Here is a 20570-nt window from a genome sequence, read left to right on the forward strand (position 1 = left end):
ACTGTATAAAATAGACAAACTATCTTTGAAGTTCAGGTTGGCCGATCAAATGGAATTCAATCATTGTTCTGAACGAGGAAAATCCATGGAACAGTTACTTGCATTCAACTTGTATGCCGGAGATAAAAGGTTATTCACATCGACTTTCGTTGATGTCTTCGAGTCTTACAGTAGGAAATCATTGATCTCAGTGATACGGTGTCTGTAAAGATATTAAATATAATCTATATATGACTCAACTTAAGCTGACTCTTGACACTATGTAAACATTGTTCAGATTGACGTGAAAGAAGGCGGAAATGGATGGAAGAGACAATCTTTGGTATCACGATGGAATGGGAAAAACTTGGAACAGGAGAGACGAGGAGACGTGGATAAAATGATGGTAATCAACTGGTTCCAAGGACCGAACCAAGCTAGAGAATGGGTCGACCGGAATCCTGAGTTCAAACACTCCCACTTACCCATGCCTTATGGAAACCAAACATCGGTCCTGCCTTTGAAATACCGGCCATCCTCAGGTAGTGTGCACTAGAATTTTAGTCAATAACCCGAAGAAATTGTGAAAGAGATGAATTAGAACTCATACACCACTTGGAGAATGTTTCTTTGCTCTATCATTTTGTATTTTGTCTGCAGTCATATGTAGTTACTCTATTTGAATACCTCTACATACAGTCTAAGCGGTATGTCACCTTTCTTCTAGGGTATCGAACGTTCATGCTGATGGAGTTCAACAACATCTCAAAGAGAAACATGCAAGAGCTTCACGGATATATCGACTTCATGTGCAATGAGTTGAAAAGGTACCGAGCAGACGTTGCATTCATCGACACGGCACCAAAGACATTGAAGTCTTCGCTTTTCTCCCCAAGTTCGCACATTCTTTGTCATATGTTCTGTGACAGAAAGGAAGCCGACCGCTTCTTCAACGGTAAGCAGCAAGTGCCTCTTAGAACCCAGATTATCTGTAAGATTATCTATAAACCGTTCATTTAAGTGTGAATGGAATACTTACCGACGTATGTCGTAGACGATTCAATGTCGTCTATTGGAATATTTACCGACATACGTCGTAGACGATTCAGTGTCGGCTATTACATTATTAGAAGGAAACTAATTTAATCTTGTTCCGTGGCAAGAAGATCATGTCCGACTTGTGTCACATAGTAAACAATGGGCCGTTTTTGCGGTCCAAACGGTTGGACCAGTTGTACTGGTGTAGTTCGTTCATGAAATAAAGACGGACCTGGTGATTTTATATATTGTTTTCAGACGAGCCTTGACAAAGACTTCCAAGGCCTGTATTAATATTTGCAGGTTACATTAAAAAACCCAAGATCTTTATGGTCCGTATCGCTCGACTGACTGTGCCAACACTCATTTTGAGTAATGTAACAGAGCGTTTTATTACCCGTATCATAAACACTTGGGCATCAGTATATATTATCTAATCATATCCAACAATATCCCAGACTTTTGTTATTAAACGAGGGCAGAGCATGAGCAAAATACAGATAAAATCAATAAACATATTTTCTCTGTTTTGACAGATGTGATTTCGAGGAGCAGATTCAAACACGCAGACGTGACGACCATGGTGTTCCAATTAGTTGACTTTGATTAATGAGCAAGTAGCGCCATCCCGGTCCTAAGAAACATTTACATTCCACAGTGGTGGGACGTTCAACAATCTGTGATATGAATCCTTCCGGCAGCAAAGGGGAGTCGCCTCTTCCGAATTAAACCGGATTGTTTTAATGTACACACATCTGTGATACTCAAAAAGGCAAATAGTGTAGTTTTGTATTTTCTGTTTATCTATGTTCTGAACTTAATATTTATATTCAAGTGGTGTAAACTGGCATCATTTTAAAGCACTTTATTTTAAACTAGATCAGGATAATACTAGATATAAATTAGATAATCCCACACATTTCTATGTATATATTTTAGCTTTTACATATAAACAGGAACTTCATCTAGTGTTTATAAAACGCGTGAAATATCAAAGTTTGAGAATATATGATATTTTTGAACAAATATATTTTTACCTTATTATATCGATAACAACATCAGATATCAGATTTCCGTGTTAATCGTAGTAAACAGTATGTGCTAGGAAATAACTAATTTGAACTCGGTTACGGAATGATGACGAACAAATAAAATTTTGTTGTATCAAGGCCTAAGGTTAGTTACTGTTCTGTCTTTCAAATATAGAAGCACTGTTTTTTACGAATGTATATTTTAAACCTTGTAATACATATTTTATGATTATCTTATATTTTATACAACAGACTTGAAGTACCAAATATTAACAATATAAATCTCTTACAATTAAGCCAACACAATAGCGGCTGTTAATTATCTAAGTAAATACATTAGATTGTGATCATCCTTTTAGTTTACCATGGTATATACTATAATGTTTACTACGTGGTTACCAATTTTAGTTTTACCATGTACATCTGAGGCATTCCGGGATGCAGTGATATCATCATCATTAAGGAATAGTGTCAATATAACTAGACTTTTAAAGTGGAGTCTCTACCATTTTCAACAATATTTCAAAAATAGAAAGATGAAAACTGTTATTTTCCAAACAGTTGATAAGTTTCGTTTTAATCATAATACAAGCGAAAAACTAATCATAAATAGATAACACGACTTTATCCCAATTTTTGTTGACCTGCTCCTGAATTCATACCGTATAGTAGGAAAATCTTTTAAAACACAATGTATAAAGTAAGCTGTGATAAAAATGTGTTATTTTTCATTATTTCTGTAAATATTTATTAATTGTTCTATTTACAGCTATTTACATTACCCTATATGTGTTAACTTATTCTCAGTGTGTATCTGTCTTTAACACCTACTGGAGATCTGTAATTAGTACATTAAACATCCGTCCATTAATGGTCTGTCTTGTTGTTTTATTCACCACATATAATATTTCTACCGTTGACACTAGCACATACTCCTAATAGACATAGGATGATGACACTGTGACAGACAATGGACGTGCTGTGTTTCTCTTTGTCGACGTTTCATTCCTCAGTTACCAGGTATTCGTCCTGGGTATATTAGTCTATTACATTACTTTTTATCCTACACTTCGCAGGTGCATTCCTTTTCTGGTGGCAGCATTGACATATCTTAACCTAAAACAGCTAAAAGCCCCTCTTGACAGAAAACGTCATCACTCTCGATAATATTAAGAGGATGAGAAAATTACCTTATATAGCATAACTAAAACATAATCGAGGAATGTCATCAATTCTCCCATAACCAAAACAAAACCGAGATATGTCATCAATTCTATAACCACATCATAAACGAGATATGTCATAAATTCTCCCATAACCACATCATAACCGAGGTGTGTCATAAATTCTCCCATAACCAAAACATAATCGAGGAATGTCGTCAATTCTCCCATAACCAAAACAAGAACTAGGAATGTCATAAATTCTCCCATAACCAAAACAAAACCGAGATATGTCATCAATTCTATAACCACATCATAACCGAGGTGTGTCATAAATTCTCCCATAACCACATCATAACCGAAGTGTGTCATCAATTCTATAACCACATCATAACCGAGGTGTGTCATCAATTCTTTAACCACATCATATCCGAGGTTTGTCATCAATTCTTTAACCACATCATAACCGAGGTATGTTATCAATTCTTTAACCACATCATAACCGAGGTGTGTCATCAATTCTTTAACCACATCATAACCGAGGTGTGTCATCAATTCTTTAACCACATCATAACCGAGGTTTGTCATCAATTCTTTAACCACATCATAACCGAGGTTTGTCATCAATTCTTTAACCACATCATAACCGAGGTGTGTCATCAATTCTCCTATAACTACATAACAAACGAGGAATGTCATCAATTCTGCAAATCACGTGCCACTGGGTCACCAACATGATGGTGAATTTACTGTGTGGGAAGTGTAAGAGAAAAATAATAAGCCAGCTCTTTGCGATATAGAATTCTCCTTGTGATGTCCCCATACATCCAGCTCTTACCTCAGGTTGACAGTTAACACAAGGATGAGATATATGACTTTAACACAAGGACGAGATATATGACTTTAACACAAGGACGAGATATATGACTTTAACACAAGGACGAGATATATGACTTTAACACAAGGACGAGATATATGACTTTAACACAAGGATGAGATATATGACTTTAACACAAGGACGAGATATATGACTTTAACACAAGGATGAGATATATGACTTTAACACAAGGACGAGATATATGACTTTAACACAAGGATGAGATATATGACTTTAACACAAGGACGAGATATATGACTTTAACACAAGGACGAGATATATGACTTTAACACAAGGACGAGATATATGACTTTAACACAAGGACGAGATATATGACTTTAACACAAGGACGAGATATATGACTTTAACACAAGGACGAGATATATGACTTTAACACAAGGACGAGATATATGACTTTAACACAAGGATGAGATATATTTTAACACAAGGATGAGATATATGACTTTAACACAAGGATGAGATATATGACTTTAACACAAGGACGAGATATATGACTTTAACACAAGGATGAGATATATGACTTTAACACAAGGATGAGATATATGACTTTAACACAAGGATGAGATATATGACTTTAACACAAGGATGAGATATATTTTAACACAAGGATGAGATATATGACTATCATTAGTGTACCTGATTTTTCCACTTAGATCATTTAATCACAACTAATTGGCCATTTTCTTTCATTCATTTTATTATCAACTTGTTTTGAACAAATTGACCATTGGATTCTCTACTTGCAACCTGCCATAAAAAGGTCTACAAACAAAATAACATTTACATAATGTACTAAAGTTTGTTAAGACAATCTGTCACATTCCATTCAAAATGATGTTACACAACGCTTTGACATGCTCGTTTTCATTACCATTCAGCAGTACATATATCTTAAATACACGAAATGATACTTTTTTTAAAGAAAAAAAAACAACAAAAAAAACGTGATGTTTTGGCAGGAGATCAAATGCATAACACTTACATTCATGTATTAAATGAGTATTTTTCTACAATGCAATATGATTAAAACCATCTGTCCATGGATTCATTTTCTACGTACTAAAGTGGCATTGTACTTTGCATAAAAAAGCCATGAAAAACAACAGACAAGAGTGTGGTGCTATTAAAGGACAACACATTTCATCGGTATCGTTTAAATTATCATATGATAAAAGTTATAAAATACCAGATTACTTCAAACCTCATTACATTACTAAATGCTTATATTCATGTAACTACAAAACACAGAAAAAAGAGACTCGATCAGAGCATTCTTCCCCGGATATTACCTGAGTTTTCCGATTGTGACTTAATGACAAACTGTAACACAGAGAAATTTGGCACTGGCATCGTATGATTTTGATTGGTTCTATTTTTCTTTATAATCATCTGTTCTATCAACAGGTGATACTGAATAGACTATGACTGCACTTTCAACCAATATGATCACTCCCAAAATCGAACATAAGTCTCCAGAAATATTGATAACAAATTTCCATGTATTGCTAAAGTCAAAAATGGCTGACTGACAAGGCTGACTGACAGTCATTTTGTTTTTTCTTTTTATATTCTTAAAATTGAACATGCACATTTTGTTATGAATAGGAACCTACATGAAAAACATTCACAGAGGACTTTTTGAGAAATTGAAATAAGAACCTTCAACTGTATATAGATAAAAGATGGCCGCCTTATTTAAGAAAGATACATGTGGTCCTTATAAAAAAGATATAAAATATTGATAAGAGACTTTAACAGTTAACACTTCAGACAACTAGGAAGCAAGGGAAACCTATATTATATGCAAAAGACCCTGACAGTCTCATGAAATAGGGATAATAAGAATTGTTTAAGAAATAATTAACGATGATTCGTGTATTATTGCAGGATATACAACGAGGACGAGGATATTTTGCAATTAAAAATTGCAAAATATCCGAGTCCGAGTATGTATTCGTTGTCGCCACAATATGAAACACTATAGAAAATAATAAAAAAACAAGACTTTGCCGCAAGGCCTTTCTGCCCTCTCAGGCTTCTTCAGGTGGACTGAGCTTTTGGAAGGGCAGAAAGGCCTTGCGGCAAAGTCTTGTTTTTTTGTTATTTTTTATACATTCACCTTCGCAAGGACAGATTTCTTTTTCTGATATTTAATACTATAGATTTACTATAAATTGCAGTTTTTTCAAAAACAATATAAACTATGTAAAAAACAAGAAACCTATGATTTAAATTCCTACAATATTTACATTTCCCCAATATAAACTAAATAATTTATTCATATATCACTAAGCACTACAAATCATTATAGGTAAAATTCACAGCTTTATCACATGTAAGATATACGGTATCATATAATTATCATAATCTGACTAGAAAAGATGCTGCATGCATCATTCAAAATTTCAATATCACGAACTTAGATGTCAAAAAATAATTCACAATCATTGACAACCATAAATTACATCAATGATAACTACAGTGCATGAAGCAAAAGTGTGTAAAACATCACTGATATCTGTGTGAACAAAATATTGAAAGCATTACAGAAAATTCCACGGGGTGATAATCTGTACAATTAAGCATTGATGTCATTTTTTTTTAGTTTCATCGGGGTATGAAACGATTTTGTTTGCAAACTGTATGAATCCGCGTAGCGTATACATACAGTTTGCAAACAAAATTTGTTTCATACCCCAATGAAACTAAAAAATAATTGACATCAACGCTTATAATTAATTTTTGAAAATGATTTTCTAATTTAAAACATGTTTTATGTACAATTTTACTGGTTTTCAATGGGATTCTTTTTCTCAAATCAATACGCAACGTCAATTGTCGTATTGTGACGTCACATTTTTCGTGCCATTCTCGGAATTTCTTTCATAGAAGAATGAAAAGAATTTTTCGACCAATCACTTTTGAGTATTTACCATGAAAACAAAGAAAAATTAATTATAAAGGATTGAAAGTAAAACAACAAGAGATCCCAGATGTATCTTGGCCCCCACCATTGAAGGATCTTTATCAGTGCTGTGAGAGACTGATATTTTCTCTACTTTTCCCTTCTTTCCAATCTTCCTCATAGCCCATTCATAACAAGGGAAATATGTCTCCAATATTATTTTCCCAATCCAAATCAAAATCGAATGGGCACATGACAGCCATGGACCGAGGAAAACCTACCTAGGAATTCTTAGAAAAATCTTTCCAGTACTTCAAGAAATGGAGATAACAGTTTCTGCTGTAACACTTTGTCAGAGATCATTCTTTTAGCAACCAAGACAGGAATAAGAGCTTACTGGTAACTCTGTTGACATAAATATTAATGCAGTTAATTGACCTCATTTTTCAACAAAAACCTTTACAAAATCAGATTAAACTGAAAGGTCTGAATTAAAAAAATATACCTAGATATACATCTACAAGAAGCAGTTGTGTTATGTGTTAGTGTGTGAAGTTTTAATGAAATCCATTAACAAGTTTCAGAGAAGTTGTACGGACAAGGATCAACAAGGTGGAATAGGTCAAGTCCAAATAACATTATGAACAACTTATGGAGATACATGAAGTAAAATTTTACGTGTGCTTCATGCATGAAATTAATTCAAATTGGGCACCAAGTTTAGAAGGAGTTGTACTTTCATACAAGGATTATCAAGAAATTAAAAGGGCATGAATATGTAAAAAAACAATCTTCGAATGAAATTACTTAGATGCCTACCTTCATGATGTTTTAAATTAAATAATGTTTAAAACAAGAGGCCCATGGGGCCTGTATCGCTCACCTGGTTGGATTTGACCAAATGTCAAGATAATGTTCATGTTCAATTTGTTAATACATATACAAAAATGTACTCTCTGAAAGACCATATGGATTATTTTTACACCATAATGGTGTTTAAAGAAACTAAGTCCCTTAGGGTGGGGAAAACCCTTTGGCCTATTTTTACATAAGAATTGTGTTTATCCCTTAATGCCCAGCGATACTATACATAGTTATTGGATTGAGGGTCACAGTAACCATTTATGCAAAATCTGTTCCCCCATCACCATGGATGTTTCTGACCAAATTGGGTTCAAATCCATTTAAAACTCAAATCTCTATTTCCCCTATTTGGCCCCTCCCTTCAGGCCCCTTGGGGGTCAGAGTCAATATTTATATAAGCTCTCTTTTCCCCTTCCCCTAAGGATATTCCAGACCAAATTTGGTTCAAATCCATTCATAACTTTATGAAAAATAGCGATTTAAAGGATATATATATAAACCCCTATTTCCCTATTTGGCCCCGCCCCTCAGGCCCCTGAGGGTACAGAGTAAAAATTTATCCAAACTCGGTTCCCCTTCTCCCAAGGATGTTCTTGACAAAATTTGGTTAAAATCCATTTAAAACTTTATGGCAAATAGCAATTTAAAGACTAATCTCTATTTCCCCTATTTGGCCCCGCCCCTCAGGCCCCTCAATATTTATACAAACTCTTTCTCCCCTTCCTCTCTGGATGTTCCTGACCAAATTTAGTTAAAATCCATTCGTAACTTAATAATTAATAGCGATTTAAAGGATTAACCCCTATTTTCCCTATCGGACCCCACTCCTCAGTCCCCTGGGGATTCAGAGTAAAAATTTATACCAACTCGGTTCCCCTTCTCCAATGAATATTCCTGACCATATTTGGTTAAAATCCATTTAAAACTTTATGACTAGTAGCAATTAAAAGACTAATCTCTATTTCCCCTACTTGGCCCCGCCCCTTAGGCCCCTAGGGGTACAGAGTAAAAATTCATATAAACTCTGTTCCCCCTCCCCTCAAGGATGTTTCTGACCAAATTTGGTGAAAAGCTATTCAATACTTTAGGACTAGTAGCGATTTAAAGGAGTAACCCTATTTCCCCTATTTGGCCCCGCCCCTCAGGCCCCTGGGGGTTGAGAATAAAGATTTAAACAAACTCTGTTCCTCTTCCCCCAAGGATGTTCCTGACCAAATTTGGTTCAAATTCATTAACAACTTTATGACTAGTAGCGATTTAAAGGAGTAACCCTATTTCCCCTATTTGGCCCCGCCCCTCAGGTCCCTGGGGGTTCAGAGTAAAAATGTATACAAACTCTGTTTCCTTTCTGCCAAGGATGTTACTGACCAAATTTGGTTCAAATTCATTCATAACTTTATGACTAGTAGCGATTTAAAGGAGTAACCCTATTTCCCCTATTTGGCCCCGCCCCTCAGGTCCCTGGGGGTTCAGAGTAAACATTTATACAAACTCTGTTCCCCTTCTGCCAAGAATGTTCCTGACCAAATTTGGTTCAAATTCATTCATAACTTTATGACTAGTAGCGATTTAAAGGATTAACCCTATTTCCCCTATTTGGCCCCGCCCCTCAGGCCCCTGGGGGTTCAGAGTAAAAATGTATACAAACTCTGTTCACCTTCTGCCAAGGATGTTCCTGACCAAATTTGGTTCAAATTCATTCATAACTTTATGACTAGTAGCGATTTAAAGGAGTAACCCTATTTCCCCTATTTGGCCCCGCCCCTCAGGTCCCTGGGGGTTCAGAGTAAACATTTATACAAACTCTGTTCCCCTTCTGCCAAGGATGTTCCTGACCAAATTTGGTTCAAATTCATTCATAACTTTATGACTAGTAGCGATTTAAAGGAGTAACCCTATTTCCCCTATTTGGCCCCACCCCTCAGGCCCCTGGGGGTTCAGAGTAAAAATTTATACAAACTCTGTTCCCTTTCTGCCAAGGATGTTACTGACCAAATTTGGTTCAAATTCATTCATAACTTTATGACTAGTAGCGATTTAAAGGAGTAACCCTATTTCCCGTATTTGGCCCCGCCCCTCAGGTCCCTGGGGGTTCAGAGTAAAAATTTATACAAACTCTGTTCACCTTCTGCCAAGGATGTTACTGACCAAATTTGGTTCAAATTCATTCATAACTTTATGACTAGTAGCGATTTAAAAGATTAACCCTATTTCCCCTATTTGGCCCCGCCCCTCAGGTCCCTGGGGGTTCAGAGTAAAAATTTATACAAACTCTGTTCACCTTCTGCCAAGGATGTTCCTGACCAAATTTGGTTCAAATTCATTCATAACTTTATGACTAGTAGCGATTTAAAGGATTAACCCTATTTCCCCTATTTGGCCCCGCCCCTCAGGCCCCTGGGGGTTCAGAGTAAAAATGTATACAAACTCTGTTCCCCTTCCCCCAAGGATGTTCCTGACCAAATTTTGTGAAAATCCCTTCAATACTTTAGGACTAGTAGCAATTTAAAGAAAAGTTGACGGACGACGGACGACGGACGCTGCACCATGGCATAAGCTCACCGGCCCTTCGGGCCAGGTGAGCTAAAAACTGCATATGTATATTTAAACCATTAGCATTAAATTTAAGTCAAATAATGTAATGTACCATGTGACTATTTTGTCGATACTGGCTCATAATCTGTAGTACTGAAAGTCAGACAAAAGAAAGTACAAGGAAAATAACACCCTAATGCATGATAAAATTTACCTACACTAAACCGCATTCCTCTGACTTAATGTTCATGAAAATACATCATATTTAACACCACTAGGTCCACACTGTACGTCCAATATCTGTGGAAATGGAAAAAAAAAAAAAGATAAAATAGTTATCTTAAAGATAATGAGGATTCTTTAATATGCTATAACCAGATAACAGTACCAAGAGTGTGGCCACTATCAGCTACAGTACCAAGAGTGTGGCCACTATAAGCTACAGTACCAAGAGTGTGGCCACTATCAGCTATAGTACCAAGAGTGTGGCCATTATCAGCTATAGTACCAAGAGTGTGGCCACTATAAGCTACAGTACCAAGAGTGTGGCCACTATAAGCTACAGTACCAAGAGTGTGGCCACTATAAGCTACAGTACCAAGAGTGTGGCCACTATAAGCTACAGTACCGAGAGTGTGGCCACTATCAGCTATAGTACCAAGAGTGTGGCCATTATCAGCTATAGTACCAAGAGTGTGGCCACTATAAGCTACAGTACCAAGAGGGTGGCCACTATAAGCTACAGTACCAAGAGTGTGGCCACTATAAGTTACAGTACCAAGAGTGTGGCCACTATAAGCTATAGTACCAAGAGTGTGGCCACTATAAGCTACGGTACCAAGAGTGTGGCCACTATAAGCTACAGTACCAAGAGTGTGGCCACTATAAGCTACAGTACCAAGAGTGTGGCCACTATAAGTTACAGTACCAAGAGTGTGGCCACTATAAGCTACAGTACCAAGAGTGTGGCCACTATAAGCTACAGTACCAATAGTGTGGCCACTATCAGCTATAGTACCAAGAGTGTGGCCACTATCAGCTGTAGTACCAAGAGTGTGGCCACTATCAGCTATAGTACCAAGAGTGTGGCCACTATAAGCTATAGTACCAAGAGTGTGGCCACTATAAGCTACAGTACCAAGAGTGTGGCCACTATCAGCTATAGTACCAAGAGTGTGGCAACTATAAGCTACAGTGCCAAGAGTGTGGCCACTATCAGCTATAGTACCAAGAGTGTGGCCCCTATAAGCTATAGTACCAAGAGTGTGGCCACTATAAGCTACAGTACCAAGAGTGTGGCCACTATCAGCTATAGTACCAAGAGTGTGGCCACTATCAGTTACAGTACCAAGAGTGTGGCCTCTATAAGCTACAGTACCAAGAGTGTGGCCACTATAAGCTACAGTACCAAGAGTGTGGCCTATATCAGCTATAGTACCAAGAGTGTGGCCACTATAAGCTATAGTACCGAGAGTGCGGCCACTATAAGCTATAGTACCAAGAGTGTGGCCACTATAAGCTATAGTATTGAGTGTCGCCACTATAAGCTACAGTACCGAGAGTGTGGCCACTATAAGCTACAGTACCAAGAGTGTGGCCACTATAAGCTACAGTACCGAGAGTGTGGCCACTATAAGCTACAGTACCAAGAGTGTGGCCACTATAAGCTATAGTACCAAGAGTGTGGCCACTATAAGCTACATGTATCATAGAGTGTGGCCACTATCAGCTACATGTATCATAGAGTGTGGCCACTATAAGCTACATGTATCATAGAGTGTGGCCACTATCAGCTACATGTATCATAGAGTGTAGCCACTATAAACTACATGTATCATAGAGTGTGGCCACTATTAGCTATAGTACCAAGAGTGTGGCCACTATAAGCTATAGTACCAAGAGTGTGGCCACTATAAGCTACAGTACCAAGAGTGTGGCCACTATAAGCTATAGTACCAAGAGTGTGGCCACTATAAGCTACAGTACCGAGAGTGTGGCCACTATAAGTTACAGTACCAAGAGTGTGGCCACTATAAGCTACAGTACCAAGAGTGTGGCCACTATAAGCTACAGTACCATGAGTGTGGCCATTATAATCTTTAGTACCAAGAGTGTGGCCACTATAAGCTATAGTACCATGAGTGTGGCCACTATCAGCTACATGTATCATAGAGTGTTGCCACTATCAGCTACATGTATCACAGAGTGTGGCCATTATCAGCTACATGTATCATAGAGTGTTGCCACTATCAGCTACATGTATCATAGAGTGTGGCCACTATAAGCTACATGTATCATAGAGTGTGGCCACTATAAGCTACATGTATCATAGAGTGTAGCCACTATAAACTACATGTATCATAGAGTGTAGCCACTATAAACTACATGTATCATAGAGTGTGGCCATTATCAGCTACATGTATCATAGAGTGTGGCCACTATAAGTTACAGTACCAAGAGTGTGGCCACTATAAGCTACAGTACCAAGAGTGTGGCCACTATAAGCTACAGTACCATGAGTGTGGCCACTATCAGCTACATGTATCATAGAGTGTGGCCACTATCAGCTACATGTATCATAGAGTGTGGCCACTATCAGCTACATGTATCATAGAGTGTGGCCACTATCAGCTACATGTATCATAGAGTGTGGCCACTATAAGTTACAGTACCAAGAGTGTGGCCACTATAAGCTACAGTACCAAGAGTGTGGCCACTATAAGCTACAGTACCATGAGTGTGGCCACTATCAGCTACATGTATCATAGAGTGTGGCCACTATCAGCTACATGTATCATAGAGTGTGGCCACTATCAGCTACATGTATCATAGAGTGTGGCCATTATCAACTACATGTATCATAGAGTGTGGCCACTATCAGCTACATGTATCATAGAGTGTGGCCACTATCAGCTACATTTATCATAGAGTGTGGCCACTATCAGCTACATGTATCATAGAATGTGGCCACTATCAGCTACATGTATCATAGAGTGAGGCCACTATCAGCTACATGTATCATAGAGTACATGTGGCCACTATAAGCTACATGTATCATAGAGTACATGTGGCCACTATCAGCTACATGTATCATAGAGTGTGGCCACTATCAGCTACATGTATCATAGAGTACATGTGGCCACTATAAGCTTTAGTACCGAGAGTGTGGCCACTATCAGCTACATGTATCATAGAGTGTGGCCACTATCAGCTACATGTATCATAGAGTGTGGCCACTATCAGCTACATGTATCATAGAGTGTGGCCACTATAAGCTACATGCATCATAGAGTACATGTGGCCACTATAAGCTTTAGTACCGAGAGTGTGGCCATGCTCTATCAGCTACATGTATCATAGAGTTGTGTCTAGCTTCAGCTCATGGTTAATACTCTACAATAATTATTGTTAAAATATTTTCAAAATTTTTCAAAAGCTTCTGGTATCATTGTAAAAATAATTTGAAACTTTATACACAAGAAGTATTATTGAAAAAGTATTTTCAAACTAGACACTTTGTCTATGGAGAATAAACAAGAGGCCCAGAGGGCCTATATTGCTCACCTATATGTGGCAGTGAATATCGAAAGACAGTCTACATTTCTACAAATGAAGGATGTTGAAGAATTTGCTTTAATACTACTATCTGGCCCCATCCCTCAGAACACTGCTGAGCCAGGACCCATCATTTATAAAACAAGAATTCTACCGAAGTTGATGTGTCGCCTGCGCAGCAAGCTAGGAGATGAATATTAAACCATCAAGCACTTCCTGTGAGAAAGCAATTAATGCATCAAGTTTGCATTTGATTGGCTGAAGGGGTCTTAAGTTATGGCAAGCAAGCCTATTTTCTATTCATAGTAACAACTAGAACTGTCGCCAGGATGGCTGACTAATACCCCCGCAATCTGCACAAGTCAATGGTGAATTGGAACTGTTAGAGGCTAACTAAGATAACCCAGTAATATAGTGACCAGTTGCCATAGCAACCATAATTTTGAGAAAAAGAAAGTGGCATGCACATCTAGACATGGTCTTCCATATTTGTGTGAAGTTTCATTGAAATCGGCCCTTCGGTTTAGGAGGAGTTGTCCGGACAAACTTAAAGTTATGGTTCTTATCAGAAAACCTGTTTATAGTGACCAGTTGTCATAGCAACCATAATATTGAGAAAATAAAATGGCATGCACATCTACACATGGTCTTCCATATTTGTGTGAAGTTTCATTGATATCGGCCCGTTCGGTTTAGGAGGAGTTGTCCGGACAAACTTAAAGTTATGGTTCTTATCGGAAAACCTGTTTATAGTGACCAGTTGCCATAGCAACCATAATTTTGAGAAAAATAAAGTGACATGCACATCTACACATGATCATTAATATGTGTGTGAAGTTTCATTGGAATCGGCCCTTCGGTTTATGAGGAGTTGTCCGGACAAAATGTGTCTACAAACGGACGGACGGACGGACGGACGGACAGACAACCTGATTCCAGTATACCCCCCTAACTTCGTTGCGGGGGTATAATGATATTTGACCTTTGAACCTGAAAAGCAATCTAAGCAAGCACTTTTGGTAAGGAAGCACTGTATGAAGTTTGAGTCTGATTGGCTGAGGAAAACTCGAGTTATCACATTGGAAACAAATGTTCTATTTATAGTAACAGAGACCTTGACCTTTGACCTTCAAACCTGAAAAGCAATCCAAGCAAACAGTTTTGATAAGGATGCACTTACAAAGTTTCAGTTTGATTGGCCCCAGGGAACTCAAGTTATTGCATGGAAATTAATGTTGTATTAATAGTAACAGTGACCTTGGCCTTTGACTTTTGAACATGAAAAGCAATCCTAAGCAAGCACTTTTGGTAAGGAAGCACTATATAAAGTTTGAGTTTGAATTGCCCATGGGAACTCAAGTTATAGCATGGAAACCATTGTGAGGACACCACTGCCACCCCCACCAACGTAGTGATACCTATGTCACCCTTTTCAGGCGACTCAAAAATGGTTCCGCTTCATCCAAGGATAATTCAGACTAATTATTGACAAAAACCTTTCATTCATACAGGAGAAGAGTTTCCCCTGTTTGGCCCCGTCTTGCAGGCCCCTAAAGGGAAAATCCCACCGTTTAAACAAAATTGGGTCTCCTTTACCCAAGAATGCTTCAGACCAAGTATGGACCAGATCCTTTTATTCCTACAGAAGATGAGCATTTTAGCGTAATTTCTATATTTTATGCTAGATTTCATAAATTATTGACAAGCTAGAGAACAAGAGCTGTTGGAGAACAGCATAGCTCGTCTCGCAAATGTTTGTCAATAAATAATTAAAATATATTAATTGGAATGGTTTCGCAAATTGCATTAATAATATTTATATTGTTTACTTGATCAGATTATGCTTTGTGAATTCATGCAATTTTCAAAACCATACGAATTTATATATATATAAATTATTTATTGACAAACATTCGGGAGACAAGCTATGCTGTCGTAGATTAAATGAATATATTAAATACAAATGTAATTGCTTTTGGACATATTTCTTCAATTTTTTGACAAAATATTATCCTGATGAGAGTTGTCTCCCTTGAAAAATGTGGATCGGTATAAATTGTCTATTGTGAGCATTTTCACATTGTTTTATTTTCAGTTTCACCCCAAAAAGGGATAGTGTAACTCCATAGGGACTCTTTTACCAAATATCAGCACCCTAGTACAATCATAAAGTGATGTGTTAAATAGCTTTCAACATTTGCACCTTTTTTTTTTAAATGTGTTTTTTCCCCCAAAAAATATTTCAGTTTAACTCCGGCAAGGGATAGTTTAACCCCCACAGGGAACCTAATACCATGTATTACTATGCCTTTCAACACTCACAATATAAACTTAACACAAAGTCCAAAGATTTAAAAACAAAAACAAAGAAACACAGATTTAAAAAGAAAAAATCCAATTCTTTTACTCCAGGAAGGGATTGCCTTACTCCATAGGGACTCTATTACCAAATATCAGCACCCTAGTACAATTATAAAGTGATGTATTAAAACCTCTTAACACTTGCACCAAAAACTTAACGCAGAAATATTTTAAGTCCAAAAATTTGAAAATTCTGTTTTTTTCCCAAAACATTTTTTTAGTTTAACTCCGGCAGGGGATAGTTTAACCCAAGAGGGAGTCTTTTACCAACTATCAGCACCCTAGTACAATTATAAAGTGATGTATTAAAACCTTTCAACACTTGCACCAAAAACTTAACGCAGAAATATTCTAAGTCCAAAAATTTGAAAATTCTGTTTTTTTCCCAAAAAAATATTTTAGTTTAACTCCGGCAGGGGATAGTTTAACCCAAGAGGGAGTCTATTACCAACTATCAGCACCCTAGTACAATTATAAAGTGATGTATTAATACCTTTCAACACTTGCACCAAAAACTTAACGCAGAAATATTCTAAGTCCAAAAATTTGAAAATTCCGGTTTTTTTCCCCAAAAAAATCTTTTAGTTTAACTCTGGCAGGGGATAGTCTAACCCCAGAGGGACTCTATTGCCAATTATCAGCACCCTAGTACAATTATAAAGTGGTGTATTAATACCTTTCAACACTTGCACCAAAAACTTAACGCAGAAATATTCTAAGTCCAAAAATTTGAAAATTCCGGTTTTTTCCCCAAAAAAATCTTTTAGTTTAACTCTGGCAGGGGATAGTCTAACCCCAGAGGGACTCTATTGCCAATTATCAGCACCCTAGTACAATTATGAAGTGGTGTATTAATACCTTTCAACACTTGCACCAAAAACTTAACGCAAAAATTTTCAAAAATCTGTTTTTTTTCCAAAAAATCTTTTAGTTTAACTCCGGCAGGGGATAGTTTGACCCCCACAGGGACCATATTACCATAAATTACTATGCCTTTCAACACTTGCACCAAAAATTTAAGATTTGGAAAACCAACGCCGACGCCGACGCCAGAGTGACGACATAAGCTCTCACTCTTCTTCGAAGAGACGAGCTAAAAATCTGTTACTTTGTGAACATTTGATAATAAGATCTTCAAAAGTGATTTATGAAGGAGTGACTAACCTTGTTTCTGAATAGCTTCACTACACAAAGTTTCATGTCTGGGTGTTTGGCATGGGCCCCAATGGCTGGCACTGCCAACGGTTCTGTAGTGGATAGGTTATTCTCATCGCAGGAAAAAATATCCCAGAACTGTGTAAGTAAACAGGCATATTTGACACACAACAGTTATTCTATAGCCTATATACGTTTAACTCTGGGTATTGGTGTGGGAGTAAAATAATGATTGGTGAACACCCACATTGAAGTTATGGGGTATGCAATAACAACCACCTTCAATGCACACCAAAAGGATGGAAGTAAGGCTAGTAATGACATTTTACACTTTAAATACATGATAACACCCCTCTCCCATACCTTCTCTCATACATAATGACACTCCACCATCCTCTCCCTCACCCTATCTCATACACAAACACATACAAGTACCTTCTCCCATGCCCTCCTTTTCCTTGTGGAAAGAAATTGATTTTTGATGAAATACTTTAACATACTTCAACATCTTCCATTCTAGAAGGTGGAATAACATCATCCTCATCCTCACTGATCTGGTCTATGTCAGACTCACTACTGTAGCCAATCATGCCTGTCCGAGGGTCCTCAAACGATAACCATGGCTCTAGAGCAACGTCCTCTTCATCACTCTCAGTTATCATTTCTGTTCCTATATAACATAATAATAACTTTTATTGAAAAGACAATAAGCACATGATAGGTATTGCTAAAGCAATACATGCCACCTCCCAGTCCCTGCTAAAAATAGTAACACTGACCCAAACTAGAACTGTCGCCAGAATGGCTGACTAATACCCCCGCAATCTGCACGAGTCAATGGTGAATTGGAACTGCTAGTTAGAGGCTAACTAAGATAACCCAGTAATATAGTGACCAGTTGCCATAGCAACCATAATTTTGAAAAAAAAAAAAAAAAAGTGGCATGCACATCTATACACATGGTCCTCTATATTTGTGAAGTTTCAATTGAAATCGGCCATTTCGGTTTAGGAGGAGTTGTCTGGACAAACTCAAAGTTATGGTTCTTATCAGAAAACCTGTTTATAGTGACCAGTTGCCATAGCAACCATAATTTTGAAAAAAAATAAAGTGGCATGCACATCTACACATGATCATCTATATTTGTGTGAAGTTTCATTGAAATTGGCCATTTAGTTTAGGAGGAGTTGTCCGGGACAAACTTAAAGTTATGGTTCTTATCAGAAAACCTGTTTATAGTGACCAGTTGCCATAGCAACCATAATTTTGAGTGGCATGCACATCTACACATGATCATTAATATTTGTGTGAAGTTTGATCGGAATTGGCCCATCGGTTTAGGAGTTGTCCGGACTTAATGCGTCTACAGACAGACGGCCGGCCAGACAACCTGATTCCAGTATACCCCCCCAACTTCGTTGCGGGGGTATAAAAACCCTCTGACGAAGCTGATAAAGTGCTAATTAACAAACCTTGGTTTAATGTGGAAGCCGGATGAAGAGGAAACCTACATTGTATAGCATCAGTATTGGACTAATGAAATGAGATTAAAACTCTTAAGAGAACATATATAACCTATATAACATATATAACATATATAACATATATAACCTATATCAATAGTGTGAAAACCAGCCTCCTTGTATTACACAAGAGGTTTATAAAGTATGTAGTTAAATAGTATGCATCATAATTCCAAATCATTATAAATCATCAAAATCATCATAATGTAAAATTGCACCCATTAAACATGGAAACATAACATGGTAAGTATGCTCACCTTCACCATTCAGAGAATCAGTTTGAATATGACAATTTTCTTCTACTAAATTCTGAAACAAAGAAGTGGAGTTTCAGAAAGTTTTGAAAGAATCTGAGATTATTCATGGAAAAACAAATAGTAGTGCTGACAGACAGATGGACAGACAACATATTTGGCTACAAGATCATGTGTAACCAGGTGTTAATTATAAATGTCTTATGAACAATGTGTTATCATTTTTAATACTTTAACTGATTTAACTGAATGAATTAAGCGTTCAATACATAGGAACATTTTTGTACAGAAATTAACACGTTTTCAGAAACTGTCAGGAACTTGATTTACTTTCCACACATCCATGATAATAAGTACAATTCCGCAAATACAGGTAATACAAAGTGAAAAGAACAGCTTACCTGTGTATTGTTGTCAGAGCCTAGGGTCATCTGTCTGTCCGAGTCGTTAGAGGAGCTGCTGGACACTGTGTGTACCTGTTCAGGTAGGACTTCAGGTTGGGATTCTACCAGCCTGGCTCCCTCAAGTAGCCTCAATGTAAGTGAGAGTCTCTCTATATGTTCTATTTGCATGGACCTAAATCTTTAATTCATTATTAAGAACATTTTTTTTTCTAATTAACTTGACTGTTAAAGATATATTCTTTCCTCAACATGGTATTTGTAACTTACCATTGTAAAGTATGTATGTGATACTATTGTAACTTGAATGTGCTAATTCTGACCTTTATACAAGACTCTAGATCTCAGCTTGACCATAAGATTGTTTTGAACCAGATTATTGGGCTCAACTTGTATGATAGTTATTAAGAAGACAAATGGCCTCAGCTCACCAAATGAAATATTACCTACATGTATTCTGGGAGTTAAACTTAGCTTAACTTACTGTATATATATAAATACACTTCCTACATTTGCCAGTCGAGAATACTTTGTGAATAACTTTTAGAACAATAATAACAAGAGGCCCAATGGGCCTGTATCACTCACCTGGCTCTACAGAAACTTTGAAGTTAATCTAGGTCATTTCAGCAGATACTATGCTGACTACCACTTTATTCAAATAACAGAGTACATGTATGCTAGATTTATTCATGACAATATACTATCTGGTCCTTCATTCCAGAATACTATTGGCCTAATATCAGGTCTCGGAGTCTCTTATAAAGAAATCATTAATTAAATCATTAATTAAAGTTTTAAAACCTATTAGACCCATGTGACCTTGAATGTAGGTCAAAGTCATTCATTTGAACGAACTTGGTAACCTTACACTCCAGCATGCTACAGGCCCAATATCAAGTCCCTGG

At 37.2% G+C, this 20570-nt stretch overlaps 2 protein-coding genes across 26 annotated transcripts in view; one reads left to right on the forward strand and one right to left on the reverse strand.

Moving 5' to 3' along the window:
• LOC117337344 overlaps positions 1-2919 on the forward strand; it is a 73670-nt gene extending 70751 nt beyond the window's left edge. For all 23 annotated transcript variants that reach the window (XM_033898276.1, XM_033898275.1, XM_033898281.1 and 20 more), the window contains 3 exons: positions 278-521; positions 707-934; positions 1554-2919. In XM_033898276.1, the coding sequence (XP_033754167.1) occupies positions 278-521; positions 707-934; positions 1554-1627 (546 nt within the window). In that variant the 3' untranslated portion in view covers positions 1628-2919. The remainder of the gene's footprint in view (positions 1-277; positions 522-706; positions 935-1553) is intronic.
• LOC117337348 lies at positions 6-20484 on the reverse strand. Of its 3 annotated transcripts, none has more exons than XM_033898302.1 (5): positions 19663-20481; positions 19265-19316; positions 17985-18154; positions 17494-17622; positions 6-202 (listed from the first exon to the last, which is right to left on the reverse strand). In XM_033898302.1, the coding sequence occupies exons 1-5, from the start codon at positions 19831-19833 to the stop codon at positions 188-190; spliced, it is 537 nt and encodes a 178-aa protein (XP_033754193.1). In that variant the 5' UTR covers positions 19834-20481; the 3' UTR covers positions 6-187. The 3 variants fall into 3 exon arrangements, with proteins under 3 accessions (XP_033754193.1, XP_033754192.1, XP_033754194.1); XM_033898301.1 differs by lacking the exon at positions 6-202 and adding an exon at positions 10412-10713 and having other exon boundaries at positions 19663-20478; XM_033898303.1 differs by lacking the exons at positions 6-202; positions 17494-17622 and adding an exon at positions 10412-10713 and having other exon boundaries at positions 19663-20484.
• Between the last annotated feature and the right edge of the window lie 86 nt (positions 20485-20570).

The sequence above is a fragment of the Pecten maximus genome, chromosome 11 (genome assembly GCF_902652985.1).
Source record: "Pecten maximus chromosome 11, xPecMax1.1, whole genome shotgun sequence".
NCBI classification, from domain to species: domain Eukaryota; kingdom Metazoa; phylum Mollusca; class Bivalvia; order Pectinida; family Pectinidae; genus Pecten; species Pecten maximus.